General features: G+C 42.3%; 1 protein-coding gene across 2 annotated transcripts in view; it reads right to left on the bottom strand.

The window, feature by feature from the left end:
- Positions 1–2,478: 2,478 nt before the first annotated feature.
- LOC110978450 (uncharacterized) overlaps positions 2,479–12,945 on the bottom strand; it is a 22,608-nt gene continuing 12,141 nt past the window's right edge. The window contains exons 2-3 of one of the 2 annotated variants that reach the window (XM_022233463.2): positions 7,740–7,987; positions 2,479–7,312 (exon numbers count right to left, since the gene is read on the bottom strand). In XM_022233463.2, coding sequence (XP_022089155.2) covers positions 6,351–7,312; positions 7,740–7,794 — 1,017 coding nt within the window. In that variant the 5' untranslated portion in view covers positions 7,795–7,987 and the 3' untranslated portion in view covers positions 2,479–6,350. Of the gene's footprint in view, positions 7,313–7,739; positions 7,988–8,047; positions 8,260–12,945 lie in introns of those variants that run through there. The other variant, XM_087130617.1, reaches the window with a different exon arrangement.

The following is a 12,945-nucleotide window of genomic DNA, read 5'->3' as shown; positions in this document are numbered from 1 at the left end:
TCAATAAAAAAACGGTAACATTTTATAGACTACTGTTACTTCATGCATACACCGTCATTGATGGCAGCTGTGCAGAACATGTGGCAGAATCTGGGCTACCATGTGAAGACAGTGGTCACGTTTGGCATATACCTCACCACAGTGTATAGGCCTACCACGTCAACATGGTCAAAAAAACCTAAAAAGATCAGGGTGGTTTTCGACTGTTCGTGCTAGATATCACGGATCAACGATCACCCTCTTTGAGGTCCAGACCGAGTCTTACCATGATGGGCTTACCAACCCTCGTGGGTGTACATGTACTCTGCAGATGTAGAAAAGACCCTCGGGCACTCATTTGCCGGCAAGGTAGAGCAGATGTTGTACCACAGTACACCAAGTAAACGTCGCTCGCCGGCAATGTTTTCTCGGATTACTGTGGTACGTGTTACAGTTGGATGATGTGAACGAGATCCTCAGGTGTTTGGTATGAAGGTACGCCTGTTTGATGGTGCCAGATCATTTTCAGATTCTTAGTGACTGGATATCGTCGCAAGGCATCATTATCCATGTGCCAGTGCCGTGCAAGCGTAAAAATAGGGTTATATGCTATAAGATGTTTTTTAGAGCTATCTTGAATCCTGATGATGATGATTGATGAACAAGATCAGTGGAGAGCTAATTCCAGTCTACATCAATCGTCTTTGGAAATAAGCTCTGTTGATATGCCTGTGTAGCCTACGACAGTTCAAAGATGCATACTATCGGTCATGTCTACTTCTCCAAGTCTGCGATCTTTCCACTGGGGATGATACAGGATGTTGACAGCAATTTCTTTATGAATAAAACAATAAAAAGTTGTGAGTCTACTGGTTTTACTACGATGTTGAAGGGTGCCATTGGAGATTTTGCTGTACACGTCCATAATACTTTACATTCTTTTGTAGTCACCTGTTACAAATCTTGCCGCTTGCCTCTGTGCTTTTTCCAGTTTATGAATGAGATTTGACTGATGGGGCTCCCAGACTACAGCTGCACTATGATATTCTAGCTGAGGCAGAATCAAGGTGTATATAGGCCTCTTCTTCAACAGCTGGCTCACATCTGGAGAGGTTACGTCTCACAAAGCGTTCTGTAAGTAAGCCTTGTTTACAATTTGATTGATGTCGAGAGAACGAGACAAATTTTTTGAAGTCATCTCCAGGATGTAAAAATTTCGGCTCGAGGCGGAAAGCTGACTACTTTGAATCAGAGCTTGGGTTCGCAGCGGCTTAATTATACTTCGCGCATTCAACGCAATTTCTATGTGGGCTACAGACTTGTTCCAACCAAAGAGTAAGCTTTCGACCTGATCCAGAGGACGTGGCAAAGGATCTTTGCAACGCTATGGCCTTCGTCTAAATAAGTTCATCAGTTGCTGTTACTCTGTAGGAGTTCTCACGCAATTTACTTGATGGAGTGCAGAGATACTCTGAAACAAACATACAACCTCATGCTTTTGGAAGCCGTGCATGGGAGTTTAACCAACTCCTGCATCATTTTTGAAAAATAATCCAGAATTTTAGATCCCAACGAATCTCTTTGTAAAGCTTAGAGGATGCGGGGGTAAACAATTATGTCCTCATCTGTATATTACTTGAGATTATCTTATAAGTGTGAGTAAATTTAGGGAATATTTATATCAGATGTTTGGCTACCTGTTGGATATAAATTTTGCGGTGAACTAGGCTTTGTAGTTTCATCGCAGGGAGTAGCAGCGTCTGTTGTTGAATAATTTTTTATTAGTCAACAGAGGGCGCTCTTTCATTTTTACGGTGAAGCAGGCCAAAATATCTGGACTCGCAATGCCCTTAATCAGCTTATAGAGATCGTTGAATCCACTAGCGGCCATTTTACCAAGCCGAATACAAAGCTTGCCCGGCAATGCCCGCCTTTAGTTCTCCCTGGCGTCAATAGAAGCGAGCCAACCCCACTGACGTATATGAAAAACCTTGACTTGCAACGCCTTTGTATGAAATAGAAGCCAACCAGCGGCCATTTTACTGAGCCGAATACAAATGCGCGGGTAGCCACTGGATGTCTCGACGGCATAATCCAAGGGTGTCTGACGTCATCGGGTAGAGTTGTAACGTCAAGGTACCCACCGGCCTGAAGGATATAATCACTGCACTAAGTCAGTGATAGCTTCAAGTTCAAGTTGTGGTAGCCACCAGACTTCAGCAGTGTGTCATCGTAGGTGGCTTTCTGGACATGCTTAATGGTTTTCTTCATCCAGTGTTTAGTTTCGACGAAACATGTTTTTACATGGGCTTTCGAGTTATTTGTATTCTTGCAAGAGGGGTAGAGCTGTGTACATGGACTTTGCGGGGGGGCAAGAGGGGGCACTTGCCCCCCCACCCTTAACAAATAGGGGAACATTTGAAAAAAAACGGGGGAAATGAAGTTAATAAAAATAAGAGAGGAAATGGGATGCCAAGTCACGGATTTGCTTTTAAAATATATCGTCCCTCCAGCCTTTAATGGGTTGATCATCAATTCTCATCCGTCGCCAGGTTTGTTTCATCTTTTTCTCGTTGTGGATAAAAAAATAAATACCTTGGAAAACATCCTAGCGACACCAGTGGCTGTGTATCATCAACATATAATAGAAAACTAACATCATGTCGTTTGAAAACTTCAATGGTACAAGATAGGTTGTAAACAAAATAGACCCAGAGTGCTACCCTGACTTGGCAAACCCAGTGTTAGCCCTTTGAGTACAACCATCCAAACAATACTGGTGAAGCTCAGAAGCGCTAGCTCTTTTATCCCATATCTGTTTTCCAGTCTACCAATTAAACTGGGTGATCAATGGTATCGAAAGTGGCTGTTTATGTCATAACCGAAATTACTTCTTAGTGATTGTCAAGCAAAATGAAAATGTCGTTATGAACGTTTATCAAACAAACTCGGTGCTGTTATAATGACGATAGGCCAATTGAAATGTTGATAGCAATGAGAGTACTTCGATCCAAATACGCCTGAGGTTGGTCAACGACTCTGTTTTCAATTGTTTACTGACAAAAGGTTAAATTAGACACAAGTCTGTAATCACGTAGCTCATTTGAATCTAGATTAAAAGTTCTGACTAAAAGGTAGGTGCAATGAAATTTCTTTAATGCTAACCTTCAAAATACACCTTTGTGGCTCAGTTAACCTTATTAGCAGCTTTTGTTTCACTATCTCAAAGGGTAATGTACTGCAGTTTTGGTTTATATCCCCATTAAATTTCCGTAGTGAAAAAAACTGTGATGTCCTTCCAGGAAGAAGGACTCAGTATTACTTTAGGTTGAACACAAAAATGTCCTGCCTTTTTGTAGATTTTGTGGGACTAAATTTCCCTTCTTCTTCATTCATTGTTGTTTATACATGCATGATAGCAATAAGCAAGCATAAAGCTTTACCCAGAAATGCTGTCAGTGAGCAAATTTGGGGTTCACAATTTGAACATCTTAATGAAACCTGTGCACTGAACTATGTCCTCCCCCAGCACCCTCAATTGTCTTGGAAAGCATGGATAATTGAACGCTTTAAAAAAAGCATTTGTAACAAAAAAGAAGAGTACAATGTTGCAGAAAAATGGTCTCGGAAATATTCATTGCTGCTACACTTTAAAAATTGAGGGCATCTCAAACCAAACTGGGCAGCTACCGACAGTGCCCTCACTCCATGCTTACCTAAGGCTGAGGCAAAATTATCCTCGAGCCAGAATATGTTTATTTGTTTGTTTGTTGGTTGGTTGGTTGGTTTGTTTGTTTGAAAATTATTATACTTACTCCATGCCGTTTGCTATAACTATTGAACTGAAAATCCATTTTGGCAATCTAAAAAGCTGGAATACTTTTCTAAAAGCCTGTTTTGGGAGAAGAACAGGTAAAGCCTCTTCGGTGATGGATTTTGGTTTGACATGTTGGCAAAAGAATTTACACCCTCCCTTTTATACAAAGGAGTTAACTGGTGCTCAACTTTTGTTTTTCAGTTGCACTTTAAGGCAAAAATGCAGCTTTGACTGACTTGCAGCAGTTTGCATGATTGGTTCCCAACTCTTATGATGACATTCAAAATATATCATGAATTACGTGAAGTTATTAGGTCGATATTACATATTAGATACCATGTCCATAGAGAGGTGGTTTTGTTTAGCTTTTTCTTTCATACATCTTGTGAAAATAAAACATAAAGTACAACATAAAGGACATCCTACGATAACCTCAAAAAGGTATATCCATAACATTCATGTACCAAAATTTTCATTACAAGACTATAAGACTTGAACACACATTTATGTCACAAGCGAACATTATTCTTTAAAAAAAGACCCTTTAAAGAAAAACTAAAAATAATGACATTTCAAATATCACCAAGAAGGATGGTTTTTCCTTGAATCTGTTGGTTCTTACTGGAATTCGAGAAAACATCTGATAATTTTGGAGATGTCTTCCGTGGCTCAAAATCTGGACGGGGAGAGCAAGGACGGCAGGGGGTGCGAGTGTTTTACTCAGGATTTGAGTAAATATCATAGTGGACTAGCCTCCTATCTGTACGGCTTTAGAGCAGTTTCCTGTTTCAGAGTTAGTGTGAGAATTTTATTTCACGTGCTCTTGGGAAGCAATAAAATATGTCTCGTTGAAAAGTGAATTCTTGTTTATACAGCCACTTCGGCAAAACAAATTTTATCTCATCAACATGACCAACCTTCGCTTTCCAAAAAGGAATTGGGGTTTTTCAGTCTCAAAATCCATGAAAACAAGAATGAGTTTACACAATGGAGGGTATAGGCTCAATAATACTCCCTAGACAGGGGGGTGGTGGTAAGTGTCTTTAAACTGTGCTACAGCCACTTAAGAATATCTTCCAGCTAGAAAACCACCTTTTAAGTACCTTGAGGCAATTACATGTATATGCTTTCACAAATAAATTGTGAATAACCATAAACAAAAACCATGCATGGTGCTTACAAATAATTATAAAGATGACCACAGAAATTGACTGGACCGAGATTTAAACCTGAGACCTCCGGAAGATCGTACTGGTGCTGCACCAACTGAACTATCAAGCCTTGTGTTAGTGATTTTTCCCACATGCCAATATCTTTGTTTGGGGAGCGCTAGTCAGAAGCCATGAACCTGAAATACCACGTAGCCAGGATCACGCCTCAATAGCACGATAACTACCAAAAGACAGAAAATAAATACTAAAAGAATTCTGAACCGCACAACTAGCTTATCAGGCAACTCCTTTGCCCTATGAAACTCTCACGAGGCACTTTGCCCAAATTGATTCAAACTTTTTTCAAAGGCCTCTGCCAGATCCTACCAGAGATTGTTTTGAATGAACACCATATTTTTCTGAAACTTCGAGGCTTCTGACCGGTCCTAGCACCGGGATTATTTTTTGAGAAGACTGAATTAGAAATACCAATTAACCAACAGTAGTATATCTAAATGAGGTGCCTCAAACATCCCCAATTATTTGTTCCCTTGTTTTAACGTATGTTTGCTCAATGCACCATACTAATCCTGACCATGTTCCAGACCTTTACCGCCCAGCTCCTAAAAATTAACTAATCGAATCATTCTGCAGTGCAAGTTACACCAACCTAAGGTGACGCCAAAAACTAACCCCGATCTCCCCAAAATGTACCCTTTTAAACCACTGGACTGGATGCTAAACGCAGAAACTTATGTATTACATCAGTCTACGCTCGCAAGTCTAACAAAGTTGTACTTACAATTTTTGTACACCTCTAAAAATCATCATTCTATGCAATCTATTTACAACTCCCGATGACCACCTTATCATTGAATCCTACACCCCAATTTGTTAAAGAAATAATCATTTTTTTTCACTAAAGTATGAAGAGTCCCATAAACGTAAAGAAAAAGATAATTTAGAAAATGAGCGACGTCATCTCAGTGTAAATACCCATAATACTTTCTAACATGAAAAGCGAGGAGACAATCTGCTTCGGTGCTTGGAAAATGACTAACTACCGATTTGGCCATAGAAACTATGTCTTGGGACAAAGTTGGGAAGAATTCAAACAAAGATAAGCTTCGGTTGATACAAGTTTGGTTTTACTGTCTAAATCAGGAAATAATCGAATAAAACTTTGGACCAATGGGGCGGTAAATTAGAGAACTGCAGATGGTCATTTTGAATTTTCCCAACTTCAGTCTGTTGGTCGTGACGGTTGAAAGAAGAATCAATAATATATCAGATACCTTCGGTCACTAGAAGCTTCAAAATCCTTTCGGACTGTCACATTATCACGGGGTACGTTTCTAGAACATGACCAAGGGGCAATTTTGTCACGTTTTCTACAGTAAAGCTCATATCAGCCACCAACCAAATTCCTTTAACTTTTTTACCTTCGCGTCATGTCCTTTAACAAAAGTCAAGTGCAAAACAGTTGTGTCATTGTGTTTTTCTCTCCAACCCACCCAATGAAAATATTTTCTTCCATCGGGGTAGTTGGTTTCATTGAGTGTTTTTATTTTAAGACCAGGAACTCGCTTCTCTGAGATCATCTGGTTCATGATTCTTTGATCTGGCAACCATGTATGAGAATTTAGCAATCGCACCCACTCTCTCACAAAACGCAAAGTATTGTTTGTTCGTCTATAATAAGCAAAACCGTCACAAAACGCAGCTACGTTGTCTTTCTCGTTATGCATAGCGATGTCGAAATTCCCTTGGAGGTCTTCGAAGGGATCTTTGAACCAGAAGGTATCCGAGTCCACGAAAAGTACATCGCGTCCTTTTTCGAGCAGGGAGAGGACATAGTGCGGACGCCTTCTGACAAACTGAGTGTATTGTGGTGAGTCGAACATGAGGCTTTTGGATTCGGTAGCTCCTAAATCAGATCTCTGGACGTGCAAGCCACGCTGGGATTTCATTCTCTTGGTCAGGATTTGGTACGACAGCTCATCTTCGGCAATGATTGTGATGCTCGGGCAGGCCCGGGCTCTCTTGACACTCTCTAGCATGTTCTCGGTCACGTCGAGGAAGCCAGCGTTTGTCGTCACTAACACGATCGTGCCCGACCATCTTTCTATGTCGTCCTGCGTGCACGACAGCGAGTGTGCATATGAGGTGGAGGTACCGTTCATCGCTAATCCCCAGGATGGTGATTTATGGGACGCGCTAGCACTAGGAAGTGAAACGTTATGCACGGCCTCATGACCGGACGAGCTTGTCTTCGCACCGACATATTCAGCCCGTCCTGCAACAGATTTAATTAAGGCCACCCGCCCCACTTCATATTTCCGAAATGCAAGGATTATCTGCCAATCTGCAAATAGAATAATGAATACCCGTCAATGGTCACATCTTTCCGACATTCCTATTCTACAACTATGATTTCCGGTAGTAGTTCCCCAACATGATATTTATCAACGTCAGAATAAAACCTTCCTCGTTCACAAACAAAACAATAACACCTTCATCTTTTCAAAGGGGCCATGATCAGTTAAATACGTGGAATCATTGAGAGGAATCAAGGGGGAATGAAAGGAGACCATAGCTATTTCAAATACATGGAATCTTGAATACCCTTGTACGTCCGAATGCTGTCTGCCTGAGGCCTATCTAGCTTATTATTCGAAGTGTGAATCTACTAGAAGAAAAATCGTTATCCGGTTCACATGAATTGTATGCTATAACTGTTTGATGTCACGCATAGGTGAATCGTATAACAAGGCCTTTTTTTTGGTACTTACAAACACAGACAGCGGAGAAAGATGTGAAGACCCAGAATACAGTTTTTCTAAGCATTCTTGGCGTGATCAGATACAAGATTAGCGATGAACGTTGTTAAGACGACCGACACAATGTGACTTTCCTCGAGTGGTGGAATTTATTTTTGTACAGGTTTAGGGCCTACAGGATAGCCTACCCCAGTTGTTCTGTAGCAAAACACATTCAGTTTATGATCTCCGGTCGTTCTCCAGTTAACTAGGAAGTGGATCTGGAAATAGAGGAACAAAGACACAAAAACAAAAAAGCAGTCTGAACTGAAAGCACTTACAAACGGAAGCAAAATTGTCGAGGAACAACACATCACGCGACGAACACTCTGGCTGAAGGTAGACTTGACCCAAGTCAGGATCTCTGTGACGTCTTTGTTTACGCTTTGGATAGATATCGAGACTGCGCGCCGTTTATTTCGCGCCCTCTTGTGTCCACTTATTGCTATGAGTTCAGTTTAGAAATCCCGACTTGACGAATCTGCCAACCGTTTGTACACAGCGAATGGGCTCATCTACCAAGAGTGGTAGCCGCCAATTACATTGCCGGATTTGTTTTTAAGTCGTTCATAACGGCATTATTATAATGAACGAGTCTACAAGTCTGACTACTTCGATTGGTGGAAATTCCGTACATTACGCAAGATCGCGTCGTTCATATGCAATTATGAATGACTACATATTACCGATGGGGTCTGATTAGCTTATCCGTCAAGTCGGACTTACTGACTGATTATGTATGACAAATGTTGAGCAATAAAGGCTATCAAATAAGGGCATATTACAAGGGTTATGCGAGATACCGGGACGACCGCGACGACCGTGCATGCAGTGCGTACGGGCTGAAGGGATGGCTGACTGGGGAAGAGCAACATAAGTCCGACTTGATTCGAGTCTAGACTGAAGGCAATAATGTCAAATAAAAGAAAATGAACAGAATGTATAATTTCTCGAAGAATTAAAGTCTGGGTCTGTAACCACCTATGCCATCATGGCATATAATGACATCCATTGCTCAAGCTGTCATTACTTTCAAAAATATACGGTCCTTACCTGCCATTTTATTGAGGCCCCATTCCAACGAATGAGAATTAGAAGAACATTGAAAATGAAAGATAATTATATCCACCTCGTGGAAGAACTTGAAGGGAAAACAAGAGATACGTTTGTAAGTAAACAAACGCGCTGTTTTGGCTTTCAGATGAACAGTCTTTGCTCATGAATGTTATATAAATGTTTCAGAAAAGTACTGACGATCGTACAAAAACGTGTAAAAAACCAACGGAGAAAACTGTACGCACCTTTAATCATGTCACATCAACCATGACGCCACCAACATATTACCATCAATTGTTATACAATTCCTTTTCTAGCTTTCTGCCAAGTTTCAACCCAATCGGACATGTACTTCAAGGGGTACAGTGCCTTAAGAGTGCACCTTTAATGTCACGTGACGTGTCCCCTGATGATGTCATCACCACATCTTCTCAATATTTGTCAAAATTACTTCCCTTTTAAGATATCAGCAAGGTTTGAACACAATCAGACATACAGTTCAGGAGAGGGCTACGAAGAGTGCACCTTTAATGTCACGTGACTTGTCAACTGATGAATTAACTCACCACCACATTTGTCTACAGCACTTCCCTTTCTAGAAGCGTAGGCAGCTTTCTAACGATGTGCTTTGTAATGCTGTGTCAATCTATATTGCATTGTATCCATGACTTAGTATAACACACGGATATTTCAGAATGTTATGTCAGAAACCTAATTTTGGTAAATTATATTCATTGATTGATTGATTGATTGGTTGGTTGGTTGGTTGGTTGGTTGGTTGGTTGGTTGGTTGGTTGGTTGGTTGGTTGGTTGGTTGGTTGGTTGGTTGGTTGGTTGGTTGGTTGGTTGATTGATTGATTGGTTGATTGATTGATTGATTGATTGATTGATTGATTGATTGATTGATTGATTGATTGATTGATTGATTGATTGATTGATTGATTGATTGATTGATTGATTGATTGATTGATTGATTGATTGATTGATTGATTGATTGATTGATTGATTGATTGATTGATTGATTGGAGTTCCTAGGAGAAGTTCCTGACATGTCTGCACAGGACACCACGTCAGCAAGAATGCAGAACATCCGTCCAAGGGCTGGGAACAACGAACTTTGAACTTTGCTGAAATCGTTATTGTGCTGTTGGTTAAATGTGACGCCGTGCCCCTCCGACGAAGGCGAGGGCGCCCTCCTCCTCGCGTCTGACGGCAGGTACCGGAGAGTCCCTGAGCGGCTAGGGACGAGTCCGTTGAGACCAAAGTATACCGTCCCTCAAGAAAGTTCAATGATCTCTGGTCTTTGTTGAGATAATGCCTAATCTGATTAGCCAAAACTTAGTGACGCAATCCAGACAGAACAGACTGGAAATAAACTTCGTCTGGACACCTGACTTACATAAAATAATGAAAGTGGCTGCTTTTATTCATCAAAGCTCCTTCAATCACATTCAACCGATACACCAGTAGAGGGTGCTATTGACGGGGAGACTGTGATTATACGTGACCGGACCAGACTTCGCCCGGAGCAGTGAACACCACAATTATTTGTGGGCATCCAGTGCCGAATCAGGGACTTTAGCAAGTCTACAGGGCTTATTGTCAGGGCTGCACTACACGCAACTCACGTCACGAGATAGCAATCCGCCCTTATACCGACCGCAAACTCCTATCAGGAACTATACCGCACCACCAATTAGCCCCTCAACCTACCGAGCCCCTCAACGACACACACACCAATCGGGACTTAGGCACAGTTACACAAGGCTAGGTGACTTTAACCCTTGCACAGGATTCTCAACCCTTACCTCAGAATCAACCCTTGATCAGGACAACTAAACCTTGCCTGCGCGCCCCTTTCATAGCTTCGCGAGCCGGCTACATGTGACCAGCAGTAACTTCGCCGCGCCTAGTGACTAGCGCACTCTGTCACGTCACAGTAATTTAGCAGTACCATTTGCAATGTATTTTACCTGATTTACATGTTTCATTGCAACCTTTCATTTATTGTGACTTTGCGTTTGCCATGGTGCAAATTTTGGATTGTAGTTAACATGTACATGTATTGTAACTTTGCATTGGTCGTATTATAAATATTAAGGTTGCAAGATGCCTTCTTCTAGTAGTAATAAATCTAATTTAACTAGAGTAAGTAGTGTCAGAATAACAGCAGCTGCTACACTAGCAAGACTAGCTGCTGAAGCAAAGAGTATGGCGGATTCAAAGGCTATTGAGGAAGAAGAGCTGAGATTGATGCAGCGCAAGAGAGAGTGTCAGCTGAATATTGAGATAGTCAAGCTAGCTAGGCAGAAGCAGAAGAGAAAGCGCTTCGAAACATTGAAGAGCAGTCATCTTGCAACACTCTGAGGGAGCTGTTTGCTGTGCTGACAACCAAGGAGAAGGTGGGACAGTAGCTAGAAGATGCTGTAGACGAGTCTCCGCATTCTGATTTAGAACAGCCTGAACAAGAGGCAATGCAACCAGCACAAGAGCCAGTGTAGCTAGCCCAAGAGCCAGAGCAGTCAGCACAACAGCCTCTACCGGCAGTACAACAGACCGTGCAGTCACCGGAGCAGACTGAGCCGGCAGCACCATCAGCGCAGCCCATAAAAGTCCTCTCCCGACAGTGGTTTGGTACTGAACTTGCAGTATAAGATGATTGATGCTATGCAGTTGCTACAGAAGTTTGACGGAGATCCACTCCAGTATTTGGGTGCTTATCCGCAGCTTCGATGCTACAGTGGGGAACACCAGTGTCGATAATGGCGTGAAGCTCAATCGCCTATTCCATTACTGTACAGCAATGGCAGTTATCCGTAGCTGTGTTGTTATGTAGATAAAGGCAGGCTACATGAAAGCTGGAGAACTCCTCAGGGATAGATTTGGAAATGACGACAAGATTTCTGACGCTTGGGTCCATAAAGGTCACAGAAGGCCCTCGTGTTGCCCCTGGTGACAAAAAGACAATCTAAGGTTCGGCTGATGACTTAAGAAGCTGCACTCTTGCTCTTAGAGCGATGGGAAAGCTGGAGGAGATCGATACTAAGAAAAGCCTTGAAGACATAGCAAGGAGATGCCAAGGACCCTTCAATCCAAGTGGCGCTCAAAAGCCATTAGTATGCTTGAGGACACAGGTCAATATCCGAACATGAGCAAGCTGGTTGAATTCCTCAGTGGAGCCGCAATGGGGGCAAATGCTCCAGTGTTCGGCTTCAAGGATCATAAGGACAAGTCTGCAAAAAACAAGAGGTTCCAACTTTAGTGTGGATGCATCGTCCAATCAACAAAGCCTGAGAAGCACCCAATCAAAGAAGGGAGCGAAGGCCAATGGGAGGAAGCCAAGGCCAACAGCCTGTCCGTTGTGTTCCAAGGGCCACACTCTGGCCATGTGCTCCGAGTTCATGAACCTGACAGCTCCTGAACGACTGGCCGTCACAAGGGATAAGAAACTGTGCTTCAGTTGTCTTCTGGAGAAACGGCATTTCTCTAGGAGATGTGAACAGGCTCCATATGGTGTTCTTGGTTGTCAAGGAAGGCACTCAAAGATGCTTAATGATGCTTTCCAGGCAGTCCTTCCAGTGGAAGTCCGTTAGTCCAGATGGAGTCCACTCCCTCTACTACTCAGGGGAGTCAGGATCTTCAAGCAACCAGCTATGTGTGTGGAGGATCATAAGTACCGGCCAGGATAGCTTTACCAGTGGTCGCGGTGATGGTAAGGGGCAGGGGTAGGGAAGACTGGTTGAAGACTTACGCCTTGTTGGATCCTTGAAGTAACAGATCTTTCTGTTCACTGGACTTGACAAAAATGTTGAACCTTGATGGTGACTTACATCCCATGTTCATAAATGCCCTCAGTGACACTTCGTTAGTCGAGATTCTTGTGGTCTCTCTAGAAGTTGCTGGAGTCAATGAAAAGGCTTGGCGTGGGGCACCTTTTTGTTTGAAAGAGGTGTAGTTGTGCTACACATGAGCATCTGCAGAAATTTGAGCATCTTAAGGACATCCTTCTTCCAGGCGTGACGAGCAAAGGTGTGACGATGCTTATCAGTCAGGATGCACCTCATCACCTGCTTGTATCTCATGACGTGAGACTTGGACTAGGTGGGGAACCTTACGCTGTAAA

This window comes from Acanthaster planci, linkage group LG20 (assembly GCF_054643075.1).
Source record: "Acanthaster planci isolate LZ-2023a linkage group LG20, COTS_SCS, whole genome shotgun sequence".
Taxonomy (NCBI): domain Eukaryota; kingdom Metazoa; phylum Echinodermata; class Asteroidea; order Valvatida; family Acanthasteridae; genus Acanthaster; species Acanthaster planci.
Note: the sequence above shows the minus strand (reverse complement) of the source record. Positions and strands in the feature narration are given on the sequence as shown.